The sequence below is a fragment of the Blennius ocellaris genome (genome assembly GCF_963422515.1).
Source record: "Blennius ocellaris genome assembly, chromosome: 15".
Lineage (NCBI taxonomy): Eukaryota > Metazoa > Chordata > Actinopteri > Blenniiformes > Blenniidae > Blennius > Blennius ocellaris.
In genome coordinates this window covers 4,106,170-4,119,987 of record NC_137664.1, presented here as the reverse complement: position 1 = coordinate 4,119,987, position 13,818 = coordinate 4,106,170, and the positions used below count along the sequence as shown (strand labels likewise).

Genomic DNA, 13,818 nt, shown 5'->3' with positions numbered 1-13,818 from the left:
GTGCAGCGAAAAAGAGCCTTTTTCGGTTAAACCAGCCACACACACACACACACACACACACACACACACACACACACACACACACACACACACACACACACACACACACACACACACACACACACACACACACTGAATCCAAAACTCCAGTGTAATGAAAACTTTTAAACTTAACGTGAACTGTCATATATATATATATATATATAGCTGCTTGGCTCTTCTTTAGATTGGTATCGAGACAGAAATTGAAAGTGGAATCAAAGCCTGCTTAGCTACTGATCATGAGCAAAAACAACCATAATAAGACTTCTTTAAATTGATTCATCTTCTTGTAGTACATCAGTTGTTCATCCAGATGCATTTAATGTGTATTAAAAAAAAATTCTCTTCAAGTGGTTCTATCATTTCTCTCAGGAGGCCACATGGAAAGAAAAAAAAAAGTGCTAGTTCTGGTAAAATCCTATGAATATGTCTGTCATTGAAAAGCAGTATTTCATATAGATTTGATAGGATAGTGTTGCTGCTCTGCATCAGGAGATCTTATATATATATAAAGTTGCTCTGTCAGGTTTTACATGCAACATCGAAAGTTGAAATAGTTTTGGACACAGTTGGCAAAATGTCAGAGCTGAGAGCCGCTCACTGATTCATGATTAGAATTTCTACTCAAAATGCACCTGCCGACACAGCGAGGATAAGGTCAATATGTCTGATAGGACTCTCGATTAATTTAAAGCTTCACTTGTGGTGCTGCTGTTGACATTTGACTTTGTCCCCGTTAAAAAAAAAAAAAAAGAAGCCACAAGAAATTAAAGTTGAATGCTGACTTCTGGGGACTGGAAATCTTTCTTCTATATTTCATTTACTGCTTGATATCCAAAGGTTTTATTCAAGGGTAGTTGGATCGATTCAAGTCTTTCTGTGCAGAGTTTGCACGCTCAACCTTTGCCTGTGTCATATTTTGCTCCAAAAGACATGCATTGAGGATCTTAAAATCGCCCATAAGTACAGCTTGGACGCGATTTTGAACTGTCTGAAGTAGTATAGAAGAGCTATTTGATTCTGTTCTATTTGTTTAAGAACTGTGCCACCCTGTCATGGATGAGTGATTTGACCAGAGCGTGACCAACAATAAACCTCCAACAATCGTGGAAACTTCACGAGTTGGATAAAGAGGGTACAGAGGACAGGAAGCTTTCAGGAAAGTTTCGGTTTTCCATGGCAATGTCTCGTCTGTTTACGTGGATGTGGCAGAAACGCTTAAAACATGATGTAGTTTTCAGGTCGGGCCACGAGGTGGCACTGTCGTGTGCATGTGCAGTAGCAGCGTTTCCCCCGTTTCCGAGGAGACGGAGTCAAAAATGTTTTTTGAAAAGCCACAAAATACTTCAGTTTCTAAAAGGTGTAAGTGTGATGGACTGGCGACCTGTTTTCAATGGGCCAGACCTTTCGCCTAGTACCCGACAATAGCGGACAAAGCAGCTATATAAATGGAAGTAAAGATGTTTACAGCTACAACTGGTAAAGAAATATAGCCCCAAAGTGTAAATGCCATTAGTTTGCCATTGTAAGAGCTTCATGCTTTTATTTCACCATTATTAAATGAAGAATGCCGCAGAGACCGGCGCACTCAACACAGACAGCTCAAGAAACCCGACTGACCTTTTGTGGTGTGCAGACACCCTTCCCATTATTAGACCGCGCGTTATGTGTGCCTCTTTTTTTTCCCATCGTTGTAAGAAATGCCATCCCAATTATGATCTTTCCTCTAACCTCTGCCCCCTCTGTGGTTTGCTTCCGTCCTCCCTCGCTCTCTGCTTTGCGCTCCTTTTGTGACCACTGGAGTGAGGCAAATCCCGGCCTGATTAAAGACGATGGTCGGGTGAAGTGGAGGAGCAGAGGAGAAGGAAAGTAAAAAAAAAAAAAAAAAATTGCTGTCAAATTAATGCCAATAATTTATGCTCATAGTATGAAAAAGAAAAACAAATAGATCCAACGATCTTCACCAACTCTTCGTTGAAGCTTTCATTTGGCGGTGCCTCGGCGCAGATTGGATGTCTGGATGCATTTCAGTTTTGAACAAGCCTGAAATTTTATTTCAGGGTGCCAATCTGAGGAAGTCCACCTGGGGTAAACTCGACATATACGTTATTTTGGACAATTTAGTATTTTTTTTCTCTCCAATGCATACCATATGCTCTCGGGTTCGATGTTTTTCCTTTCATGTGGCGACTGTCAAAGCGGCTCTCGTTTTAGTCTGCAACTAAAATAGATTTGCTGCAACCTGACCATTTCCTCGGTTATTTTTATTTCAAAGTTGTGTCATTACAGCATGCTAATACAGTCGCTGGAGGGACAAAAGTGACATCTCTTATGTGCGCAGACACGTCACGCCTCCTGATTTGACAGCCGGCTGCACTGACAGACTCGGGATGTGAAAACCAGAGCAAGAAGGATGAGAGTTTATGTTCCGTCTTTACAGAAAAACCCCCCAAAACAAAACAGTTTGACCAGTCAGTGGCAGAAAAGTGAAGGGTAGTTTGTTTTTTTAGTTGTTTTTTTTAAGTCATTCAACGTGTGTTTACACTTGGCAGACTCGGTTTGGTTGAAACAAACGTCGGTGCGATTGCTCTGTTGTTCAATTTGTGGAGGCGAGAAGGCAATCGGACAGAAAGCCTTTGAAAAACAGAGCTTGGTCACCTTCCAAACACATTCTGGTGAGGTTCGATAGAAGTCTGAACACAGCGGAGACCAAAGACTTTCCAAACCAACAGGACTGCCGTGCACTTGGTGTGCGCAACAGAGGGAATCCTGGCAGCGTTCGGAATCCTCCTCACGTGATCAACCTGAAAACCCACTACATTACCGCTACCAGGTATGGCTGTGGAAGCTCTGCAGGTTGCATAATGTGTCTCACGAAAACCTGACCCAGTTAAGCTTTACACATCTTTAAGTCAACTTTTAGAAAATAGTATTTCAAATGGGGCGGCTGCGGATCAGTTAGTGGAGCCGGTTGTATTCCATTAGTGGGCCTCCCATCAGTACATGTGGCATTTCTGGAGCACTCCACATTGGTGTGACATGATTGTGTGCGCATGAGAATGGCTTAACAGTAAAATGCATTTCACAAGCGATGTCTTTTTAAATACAAAGCGGCTCAGCTTACACAAACTTCGAAGTGTAAATGGAAATGTTTGTGTTTCGGATGTTCGGGCGTACCTGACCGTGGTGCTGAAAACGTAACTTTTTGAAAAAGCTCCATTTCTGTCGCGGTGCAAAAATGCAACTTTTCTGAAACGCCGATACTGACTCATGTACTGCTTATGCAAATAGTTTTTCTTCATATGCATGAGTACATCGACAACAACGACAAGGGTGGCCTCCAGAATGTCATGACTCCCAGTCCATAGTCTCCTGAAACTTGGTGGTTTCATAAAAGTGAACCATAATTACAATCAAACTTCGTCGTCTGTCCGTATGTCAGTGTACTTGCCATTATTAAGGTTTATAGCGTATCATTATAAAAACAACCAACAGCACCCACTCGTGGCCCGACATAAAAACAACATTGTTTTCATGGTTTTTGCCATTTCTGTCTTAATGTGCATCATTTTCAAAACGTTGCCATGTAATCGCAAAACTTCTCTGAAACGAAAATGAAGAAACAATGCTTTTTCAGTTGGAAAGGTTCTTGTGTAAACTGTGCATCAAATACCAGCTTTTTCTGTCCTTGTCGACCGGTCCTGGCCAGAAAATTGCCTAAAAACCATAAATTCATTCTGAGAACTATCTTTTGTGGACTGCAGGGTGCTCTGCAGGATTTAATAGAAATCTGTTGCAGTTGTCAAGTTTTCCTCTTAAGCGTCGGACCACCTGACAGTCTGACATCCACATCAGTAGTTAACAGCTTCGGCGTGTCTCACATGTCAAAGTTAAAGCCAAAATGTGCCTGTGCTAGATAACTTTTCGGTCTTTTGTCAAATTTATGAATAATGCAGTAAAACCTGCATGGGAGGAGGAAAATTCATACAAAAATGCTCTACAATAGTGAAGCTGTTATTCAGATTTATTGCAGGGGGGCCACAGCATAAGGAAGCATCAGTATCATAAAAGCCGGAGCGGTCCGATACTAAATATTGATTGGAGTGCCTTCCTTTTCTCTCCCTGTCATCATTCAGCTCGGTCTCAATCCTGCAGGCCCTCCCTTCCCTCTGCTTCAGTGCTAATAAGGAGAAGTAGAACGCTCTCTATATCGCTGCCACATCTCATCAGCCAAACCATGCTTCAAAAACACCCAGTGAACGGAGGAGTGTGGGGGGGGGCTAATGCGAGGTCGGGCAGAGGGTAGGCGATGCGGCTAGTCTCATCACATCGAATAAAGTCCAGTTGAAAACACTGACGTTTTCTATGCATTTGAAAAAAATAAACAAACAACAACCTGCATAACAGCCCCATCAAGTCATATTCCAATGCAAAGAGTAGCAGCCACAGGTTTAAGAGTGGAACTCTGAACGCACAAATCATCTAAAGCGTGAGGAGATGTCAACGTGGATGACTTAAAACAATGGCCCTCGATGGAAGTGTCGCGCACAGTGACGGGCTCTGTGATGTTTCAAATTGGAAGCGTTGCTACCGCAGAGCCTCTAACAACTAGGACGCCGAGTCTCAAACAGTAAAGAGAGGGAACATCCACAAAAAGGAGGCCATGGTTATGCTTTGACCGCTGTTTTTTTTTTGGCATGTTTCTATGGTAATACAAAGCCCATAAATCCAATCATGAGGTGGATGTAATGCCTTTAAAAGGAGCAGAAAATGTGGAGTTTTCATTCAGCCACAAAAAAAGGAGGAAATGTCTTCTGATGGATCAGTCTTCCATAAATATATTTCATATGTTTAGTGTAAAAAAAAAATCAAAGTAAACAATTATGACACATCAAAATGTATTCATAACAGTGGATATGTTTATTTCCATACGTATATGTATCCTGGTAAATGACATTCAAATGATGTCTAACAGCATGAATAGATTTTTCAATTTGGGCACCAAGGCTTTTTTTTTTTTTTTGTCGTGTGACTGAGCACAAACAATGAAACTCATGAAAGGTGAAATTCCCTATTGTTGCTTCAAGTGTTGACATGCAGATAAAAATCAGCGAATCTAAAAAAAAAGAAAGAAAAAAGGCCAATCTTTTGCACTGAATCATTATAGCATTCGCTTCGGAAACGGCGAGAAAATGAAACGATTGCATAAAAGTAAGAGGAAGGGAGCACGACAACATTAGCAATTCGACTGATCGATGAGGCTGGTTTTCTGGCCCGGGGGTAAAAATGGTGGCGGTATATGACAGGAGGGGGGGTGCGCAAAAAAAAAAAAAAAAAAAGGAGAAAAGAACGGAAGCACTCCAGCCACTCCATCCTCTCACTCCTCATCTTTCCAACGCTTTCTGCTTCTACTAGTCTCTCTCGTTCTCTCCCAGGGGACCGCTGGCTAGTATTACAGCATTACAGCCTGCAGCTCTTCCTGTGAGGGTCACATTGGGTTGACAGATAATACTGGAGGCCGAATTTAAATGGAGGCACTTGCTCCTGCAGGCAACAGAGGTTTTGTCCCTGCATTTAAAAACAGGAAAGCCCCCCCCGACTTAGCTGCTCTTGGTTATCATTATGTGATAACTTTAACTGGAAGGGGTCTTACTGCAAGTGTCATCAGCACCATAACAACGTATCTGCTGACTCATTCTGTGTCTATTTCCTGTGCTTGTTTTATATTTAGTGTTAGCTCCATCATTTTTACAAAAGTCTGCAATGTGTTTAATGTAAAAAAACACAAAACAAACAAAAAAAATTCCATTTGCGGTGTTAAAATGTTATTTCACAATTCCACTCGGTCCTGGAGCAGGTTTTTGAGCCTCAGTGCGAACAAAACATTTTAATTATGACTAGTTGACTAAGATTCTGTGTGATAATTATGATGCGCTACATCATGGTTGTCAAACACATTTTGGATGAGGGGTCACATGCAGTCAAATTTCATCTTGAGTGGATCGGACCGGTAAAATAGTGCCATAATAAGCTTCAAATTTATACTTTAAAGGTTTTTCTCTGTTGAGTATATGTGATGACAAATTCCTAATTATGCAAAACCAAACAATTACTACAGGAAATAACTACAACCTCAACATAAAGTCAATTTTAATTAAACTTTCTGGTGCAAAATACATTGAAAGGTCCCCCCAAAAAACCCTTCTTTATGCATTCTGGGTGTTTTTCTTCCAAATTCTCTCCCACAAGTAATGTTAGATTGCTAGCTTTCATAGCATGTCACCGATAACTCAATCTCAAGGTTGTGTTGTGTCCGATACTCATAAGAAATTTGCTTTACCCAAAAAAAATAGAAAAGAATAGAATAGAATAGATGCCCATCTTCGACCCCCTCCAGCTACATCATCTCCTCAGACCAATCAGAAATCCAGCGTCTCTGGATCAATGATATCAGACTGTGAATGCTTAAGTAACTCACTGCGACTAAAAAGCATTCATCAAAGTCAAAAGAGTGTCAGAATATCTGCATATTTGATATTGGCAGCAAACCCATAACAGCGTGTCCCTATGCTGACCTGCTAAAACTCAGAGGAGAAACAAAGAGCAAAAAAAAAAAAAGAGAAAAAAAACCACAGACTGCAGGTAAGCTCAGTGCCAACAGATCAATGTGTAGCGCATCGCTTTAAGAGCTGAATGTTTCCCTCTCTGCTGCTGCTGCTGCTGTCTGGCTCCACAGCAAGAAACTGTGTTGCTGCAAGGTGAAACTAGATTGCTCTATAGGCTCTGCCTCCGTCCCTCCCTCGCTTTACTTTTCTGCTGTTTGTTTGAGGATGCCCTTAACCTTTCTGGGGTAAAAATGTTTTCACCTCCTCCTCCTGTCGCCCCACACCGTCCAGGGGGACGGTCAATAAAAAAAAACAACAACACAAAAAAAAATGATGTTGGAATTATGAAAGAGTCGAAGGGTATGATGTAGTGCAAACAGTACAGAGGAGGGTAATGAAAGGAGAAAGGGCATTCCGGTGCTTTGCATGTATTCTTGTGGTCACCAGGGCCTTATGCATCATATCTATGGCTTTATGACTCACTAATGTCTCCTATTCTTAATGTCCACTCTTATCCCCCCTCCGACACGTCGCACCCACACATTATTAAACTGTCTTCTCCAAGTGAGAGGGGTCATTTCTTCAATAAAGACGTCGCTCGTTATTGTCACATTAAAAGAAAAAAGAATGTCCTGTCATTGACGATGCCGCAATCATGATTTTCAATGTTTACTTAAGAAATGATCCATTGAAGATGACACAGAAAAAAAAGAAAGAAGAAAAAAGCCCAGAGGAACACAAAACTACCCGAGCCCCTTCATGTCACGTTAGTAAATCATTTGTCACACCGTATTATGGTCGTGCGATTAACTGTGCTCGTGCGCCACAGCTGCGGTGATGAGCATCGCTTCTGACGACAGTGCCGAACACGTTGATAAAACGTTGGTGTCGGGGTGAGGAGGAGCTGCGCTGTAGGCCAATGGAAATACAACAAAAAAAAGAGGTTGAGTCCCTCTTCAGCAGGACTGTTGAGTTTAGCGTGAGGAGCAGTGACATAAAGACGGAATAATAACCGGAACACGGTGTTCCTCTGGCCGGTTATCGTAAAAAAAAAAAAAAAAAAAAAGAATCCTTCTTATCGCCGCTTCCCACAGTCAGCGTGGAGACACAGCCAAACAAAATTAGAACGTAATAGTTCTGAGGGCTGAGGCGTTGAGAAAGCCGGATCGATAACTTTGGGAATTCATGTCAGGTTCTTTCAGAAAGGAGGAAGGTGAACTTCTCCGGGCGATTCCAATACGGCTGGTTATTATTATTAGGAATCTTTTAATGGAGGCGTACGGATATAACCGCATGTCCCGCAGGGTGGAGGATTACCCGATGTCATGATCTTATAGCACAGGAAGTCAGCCAAATTGATATAAATGGATTCCCCTTTTTGATTTAAGCAAAGGTTTATGGCTTCTAGCACAAATAAATTACAGAAAATCTGAACTCATTAGTGCCCCCCCCCCCCCCCCCCCCCCCCCCGTCTCCTTTAACGCCATCTTATGCCACATATAAGCCTATTTGCTCATGCGTGAAAACTGAATGAATGACCTGTAAATCACCTGTTAATGCCTCGCCATTCTGCATAGACGTGCGCGCCCAAACTAGTGAGGTGACGCAGGGGTGTGCCTGCGCATCCAAACATCAATACGACGCCAGTAATGACATCTCTCCAGAGAGCTTTGGCCTGAGGACGCAACGAAGCATGAAAGAGAGATGAAGAAAGACAAAGACAGAAAAAGCGGGGAGAGGAGCGGAGTGAAAAGAAGTGAGTGCTCGACAGAGCAGAATATATACGGGGGTATAATTACTCGGCGATGGGTGATAAAAAAAATAAAATAAATAAAAATAAAATAAATGACACGGCGAAGAAACAGAAGTCTCCAAGTGTTGCATGCTAATGATTGGTACAACCTGCGATCTGCATCTCTTAACAACAGCCAAGCTGCAATTAGGAGCTGCCGTCTCACCTGCGCAGGGGCAGATTAAACGCGGCGCACGTCAGACGCGGCATCAAAGCTCACCTCAGCTTCACCCCAAGCCGGGGGTCCTGGAGGGTGGCGCCGCGCCGCTACGCGACTGTCTTAACGCCACTGTACGAGCCGCTGGGATCCACCGTGGTGGTGCTGACAGAACTAGACACGGACTCACAAGATTTGACTCCCACGGTTGGAAGACTGCGCAATAACACCCCGGGAAGTAAATAACCAAAGGCGCTATTAAACATTTGCTGGGAAAAAAAAACAAAAAAACAAAAAAACAACAGCAAAACCCCAAAACAATAAAATAATAAAACACGGGCTTAGGGGATTTTCCAGAGTTTATCTTCACCGAGTGAATTGCTCGATTCGCTAAATATAACTCACCAAATTCCAGAAAAGGCCGCACCCAAAGCTGGAAGTACACGAGGACAGGACCGAGAAAGCCGTGCAACGTGCTGCGATAATGTGTGCAATAGAAAGGCTTTGTGCAGAGGATGTCCCAATTAGGCCTCACATTTATGGGGGATTTGGCGGTTTGTTGGTGTTCTGTTTGACGTGAAGCGACTCCTCGGCTACAGCTACAGGAGAAATAACCCGAATATGTGTGTACTGCCTAAACATGTCAGACGACTTTACAATGTCTTGGGTGAGAAAAGGATTTTCAGAAAAGAAAAGCTACAAGAGTTAAAAGCACATAAAATCCAGACAGCCGCTTTCATTAATTCCTCCTGTTAGTCTTTGGGCTTCTGTTTTGGCTATTGTTCTAGAGACACAAGCTGCTTGCATATAAGGGAATTGTTTATTCTCCAACAAAGACGACTCGCAGTCATCTTTCTGGGCAATAAACAAGTCGATGACAGCACGAGAACATAAGAAATAGATGCAGAAAAGGCAGGTATATACACTGTGTGATGTTGGGCTGCCTGATACAAAATAGGAACAGGAATGACAACATCTTTTATCACGGCCGATGGGATTATCATACCGGAGACAAGAAATGAATCTCGTTTTGTGGACATTTTTGCATACCCCTCATAAGACAGTAAGTGTGCCTAATTGCATGCTCATGCACATAGTTGGCGTTTTCTGTCTGTTTACATTTTGAGGGTGAATGTCACATGCAAACAGATGTATTAATATGGTAATTTTGTGTGCATTAAACCCTGTTTAACTGCTATAAACAGCATCGTTCATTTGTTTGACGAAGGAAGAAAGAAGAAAAACAAAACATGGGAGATGATATGTCGCAAATTTATAGCAGTCGGAAAAAGAAGACCACCGGGAAAGATCGCAAGGCTTAGAATAAAGTCCACATGTAAAAGTTGTGAAGAAGCCAGCTGAAGAAATGTCTCTCAGCAACTTTACTAGAGCCTGAGCTTATCTGCACTTACTCTTCAAATGTGTCGACAACATATGGTAAATCGTATTTTGCACCGTAAATTAACGTATTTGCATGAGTTCCTCACAGTGTCGTGTGTGATCTGGAACACATTCTCGATATTCCATATTCATGAAGTGTTAAATCGATAGTGTGTTTTACTTAGCACGTCTGTCAGACGCTTCCCCAGGTGCATCCCATTAGCGTGATCATCTTCGCCTCGAGTCAGCGTGCGATGTCAAGTTTGTTCCCACTTCTACCCGTTTAATAGCATCCAAAAGGAATTCTGGGCTTTGTGTGGGGAAAAAAAAAATAAAACATACTGAATGGATTCTCTGCACTACATCAACAGTCCCAACTCACAGTTTCATTACACTAATCTGTACCTCATATGTCCTGACTGGACATTTTGTGGGGCAGGTGTAGCGACCACTCAGCAAATCGAGCTCTGCTTCTTCTTCTTCTTCTTTTTTTTTTTTCCTGAGACGAATCTTTCTTGCATGTTATCTCATTACATCTAAAGCACAACTGGCTGGAAACATGCAACATGGGATCAAGAAAGCTGATTACAACCACACAATCCTAAAATGGGCAAATTATTGTACATTCAGCCTTTCTTGGGATTATTGATCGCACATCGTGCACCTGGGAACGCTGTCTCAAAGTGTTACTGCTGCTGTTACCATCGACATCAATCAGCACAACACATGAGGAAAAAAAAAAAGAAAAAAGAAAGAAGAAGCAATAAATGATGCAACGGTCAATATGACACTGGTGCTACGACCAAACAATGGTGTGCTGATGGGGTGAAATGCAAGGTCGTGTCTAAATTCTCTCGCCCCACCATTTATTTATGCACATAAATGCCAAAAGAACAATGCCTCCATTCTTAGTTCCCTTCCCTCTCATCTATCTCCTGATGGCAGCCGATGTGTACGTGAATGATGTAGTTAATCTTGCTTGTTGACACGCCGCTGTGGTCACTTCCAATCCCAGCCCCCGTTTAAACTAAATTTCAAGCGAAGAAGCTTTTGTTTTTTTTAGCGTTTTCGATTTGGAGGAGTTTCTTGTTTACACTACAACGGCAAGAAATACTGAAAACAATGTCGTTACCAAGCTCACGCGCAGCAGCAGCAGCGCTTGCACCGTCTGCACAGAGGCCGAGCAGAAAGCTGCGCTTCCAGTGACCTCGAGCGACGCCGCTGTGTACACAGACCCCCGAAATGCAACAGAGGTTGTGGGTTTCTCACTTGAAGACGTAAGGCGTAAGTGGACGTTATCCTCCAGCGGATTGACTTGATGTCGCGCACCAGTTTAGGAGACCGGCGTTGCTCGATGTAGCAAATAAAGTTACAAGATTGCGAAAATTGCCCAATCGCTATCAAGCTTGTGGAGGAAATCTCATTAGGTGAGAAACAAGTTTTAGTGATTCGCCTTCGAGGGTGGGGATTAATTGGGGGTGATTAAAAGTGTAGGACTGTCTCTTTGGGGACCAATAGAGGGCCTATCTCCTCCCCCCATCCATCAGGACCGACCAGCGGGGGGGGGGGGGGGGGGGGGGGGGGGGGGGGGGGCGGCGTGGTGCAGCGTGGATTTGGCATTACCGCTTAAGCGCTAATCAGTCATCATTCTGCTGAGCCGCGATAAAGTCACGAAAGTTTCAAAAGCGCCACTGATGAGACACTGTCCAAATCAAATAAATAAATAAATGAGGAGGAGGAGGAGGAGGAGGAGGAGGCATGGATTGCAGCTGGAAAGCGATGAGGCAGAAGAGGCGATGTTGATGCGCAGCGATGAAAGCAGTCTGATGTAATAGCAGATTAAAAGCCAGTAATTACTATTAAAAGAACAACAAGATGGCTGTTTTCATCAAAAAGAAAACCCTTGTGCACCAACTCATTGGTGTTATTAAACCTTGCACAGGCAAACACGGATGATTATTTTCATTATTTGATTACACTCCATATTATTTTCTCAATTAGATGCCTTGGATTTGTTAAAATTAGGCTCATTTGAGCGTCTTGTCCTGTTAGGATTTATCTTTCAACTTGTATGCATGTACTGCAGGGCCGCATGGTGGCGCAGTGGTTCGCCCTCTCGCCTCACAGTGAGAAGGTCCAGGTTCGAATACCAACCTCCTTTCTGTGCGGAGTGTGCATGTTCTTCAGGTCCAGAAACATGCATTGGAAATTGTCCCTAGCTCTGAAGGTTTGTGGTTGTCAGTCTCTGTGTGTTTGCCCTGTGAGGTACTGACGACTTGTCCAGGGTGCATCTTGCACTCGCCCGCAGTTAACCGGGATTGGCTCCAGCACAGGATTAAGAGAAGACGGATGGATGGATATCTACTGCAGCAGCAGCAGAAAGGATAGCTTCTTTCCCTTATTTCTCACACTGATGTTTGTATACCAACATTTTGTTTTTATTTCTGTTTGTATTTCTCAAAAAGACTGAAGGCAGTGCCGTCACAGGAAAGTGAACTGCGGTTATTTGGGTTGGATGAAAGATTGTTTGAGTCCGACGGCCTGCTGTCACGGACGGCTTAGCTACCACCGTGGTGAACTAATCTCCCCCGAGCTCCCGGCGCCGCGGATACGCTGCGCTTGGCCCTGCATCGGTATGCCGCGAAGCGCTGCGGGGGATACGCGTAGGGGATTAGCCCCAGTTAAAACTGTAATACAGCCTTGTGCGGCGAGGGGAAATCACCTGTCTGTCTGGTCTTTGTCTGCTCTGTGTTACGGCTGCAGGGGGTCAAGAGTTCACGCTGCGAGGCCGGGCAGCGGAGGAACGGTGAACCCCGACGAGTGTTTAATTCCAGCGGAGAAATATAAACATGGGAAGAAAAAATGGGATGGAGCATATTGACGACGCTAACCTTTGCCTTGCCGGTGCTCTGCAGGATATGAACCAGCGCGCAGGCCATCTCCTCCTTGTTCTTGACGCTGATCCCCGGCTCCAGCACCGAGCACAGCAGCATGTAGTTGTTCGTGGTGTACTCTGCAAACTCCTTGTACATTTCCATGGGAAGGATGTTCATACTCTGATAGCGCGCCTTGATTCTGATCATGGGCCCGGACGTCTTGCCCTTGGGAGGGTTGGTCGTGTTGACCGGGTACCACTTCTCCACAAACTGCCGCCCGGTGACGGCGCCGACGGGGATGCTGACGAGCCCGATGTAATTGTTCTTGTCTTTCTTCTTCTTCTTGTCCGTGTCTTTGTAGAGGTGCGCCGTGACGCTCCTGACGGCCGGCAGGTTGCTGAACTCGAAGTGCTCGCCCCAGAAGACGTTGTCGCTCTTGAGCTTGCAGGTGGTGCGGGCGTAGAGGGAGTCGTCCAGGCAGAGCTCGCAGAAGTATTTCTTTTTGGCCGGCAGGTCCTTGGCTTCGATGATCCACAGCCTCAGCATGTTCTCCACCCGGCGACTGTTGTCCTGAAGACAGAGACAATAACAGGAGGTTGGAAATCAACGCAGTCATTGAGAGAAAAGCTAACATGAAGAGCAATATGTTTTAGAAATGACTGTGGAAGTAAGAAGAAGTAGGATTAGCAAAAAGGCCATTTCATAACATGTTGCGTTCTGTTATTTTTTACCTTGAAATATGTGAGGAAATATGTGAGTCAAACACATTTTAGGTCATCAAATTTCAACTTGAGTGGGCCAGTCTGGTAAACTACTATCATAATAACCTTTAAATTTAAACTTGATTTTTTTCAATTGAATATCCGTGATGAAAATGTTTTGTTTTTTTACTCGAAAACCAAACAATTATGACAAAAAATGACAAAAACCTCAACATAAACAACATTTTAATGATTCATTTTTTTG

The 13,818-nt window shown here is 43.5% G+C and overlaps 1 protein-coding gene across 4 annotated transcripts in view; it reads right to left on the bottom strand.

Moving 5' to 3' along the window:
* The window catches only part of dab2ipb (DAB2 interacting protein b), a 148,793-nt gene that overhangs the window by 22,700 nt on the left and 112,275 nt on the right, over positions 1-13,818 (bottom strand). For all 4 annotated transcript variants that reach the window (XM_080509958.1, XM_080509960.1, XM_080509959.1 and 1 more), the window contains one exon: positions 12,868-13,422. In XM_080509958.1, coding sequence (XP_080366084.1) covers positions 12,868-13,422 — 555 coding nt within the window. The remainder of the gene's footprint in view (positions 1-12,867; positions 13,423-13,818) is intronic.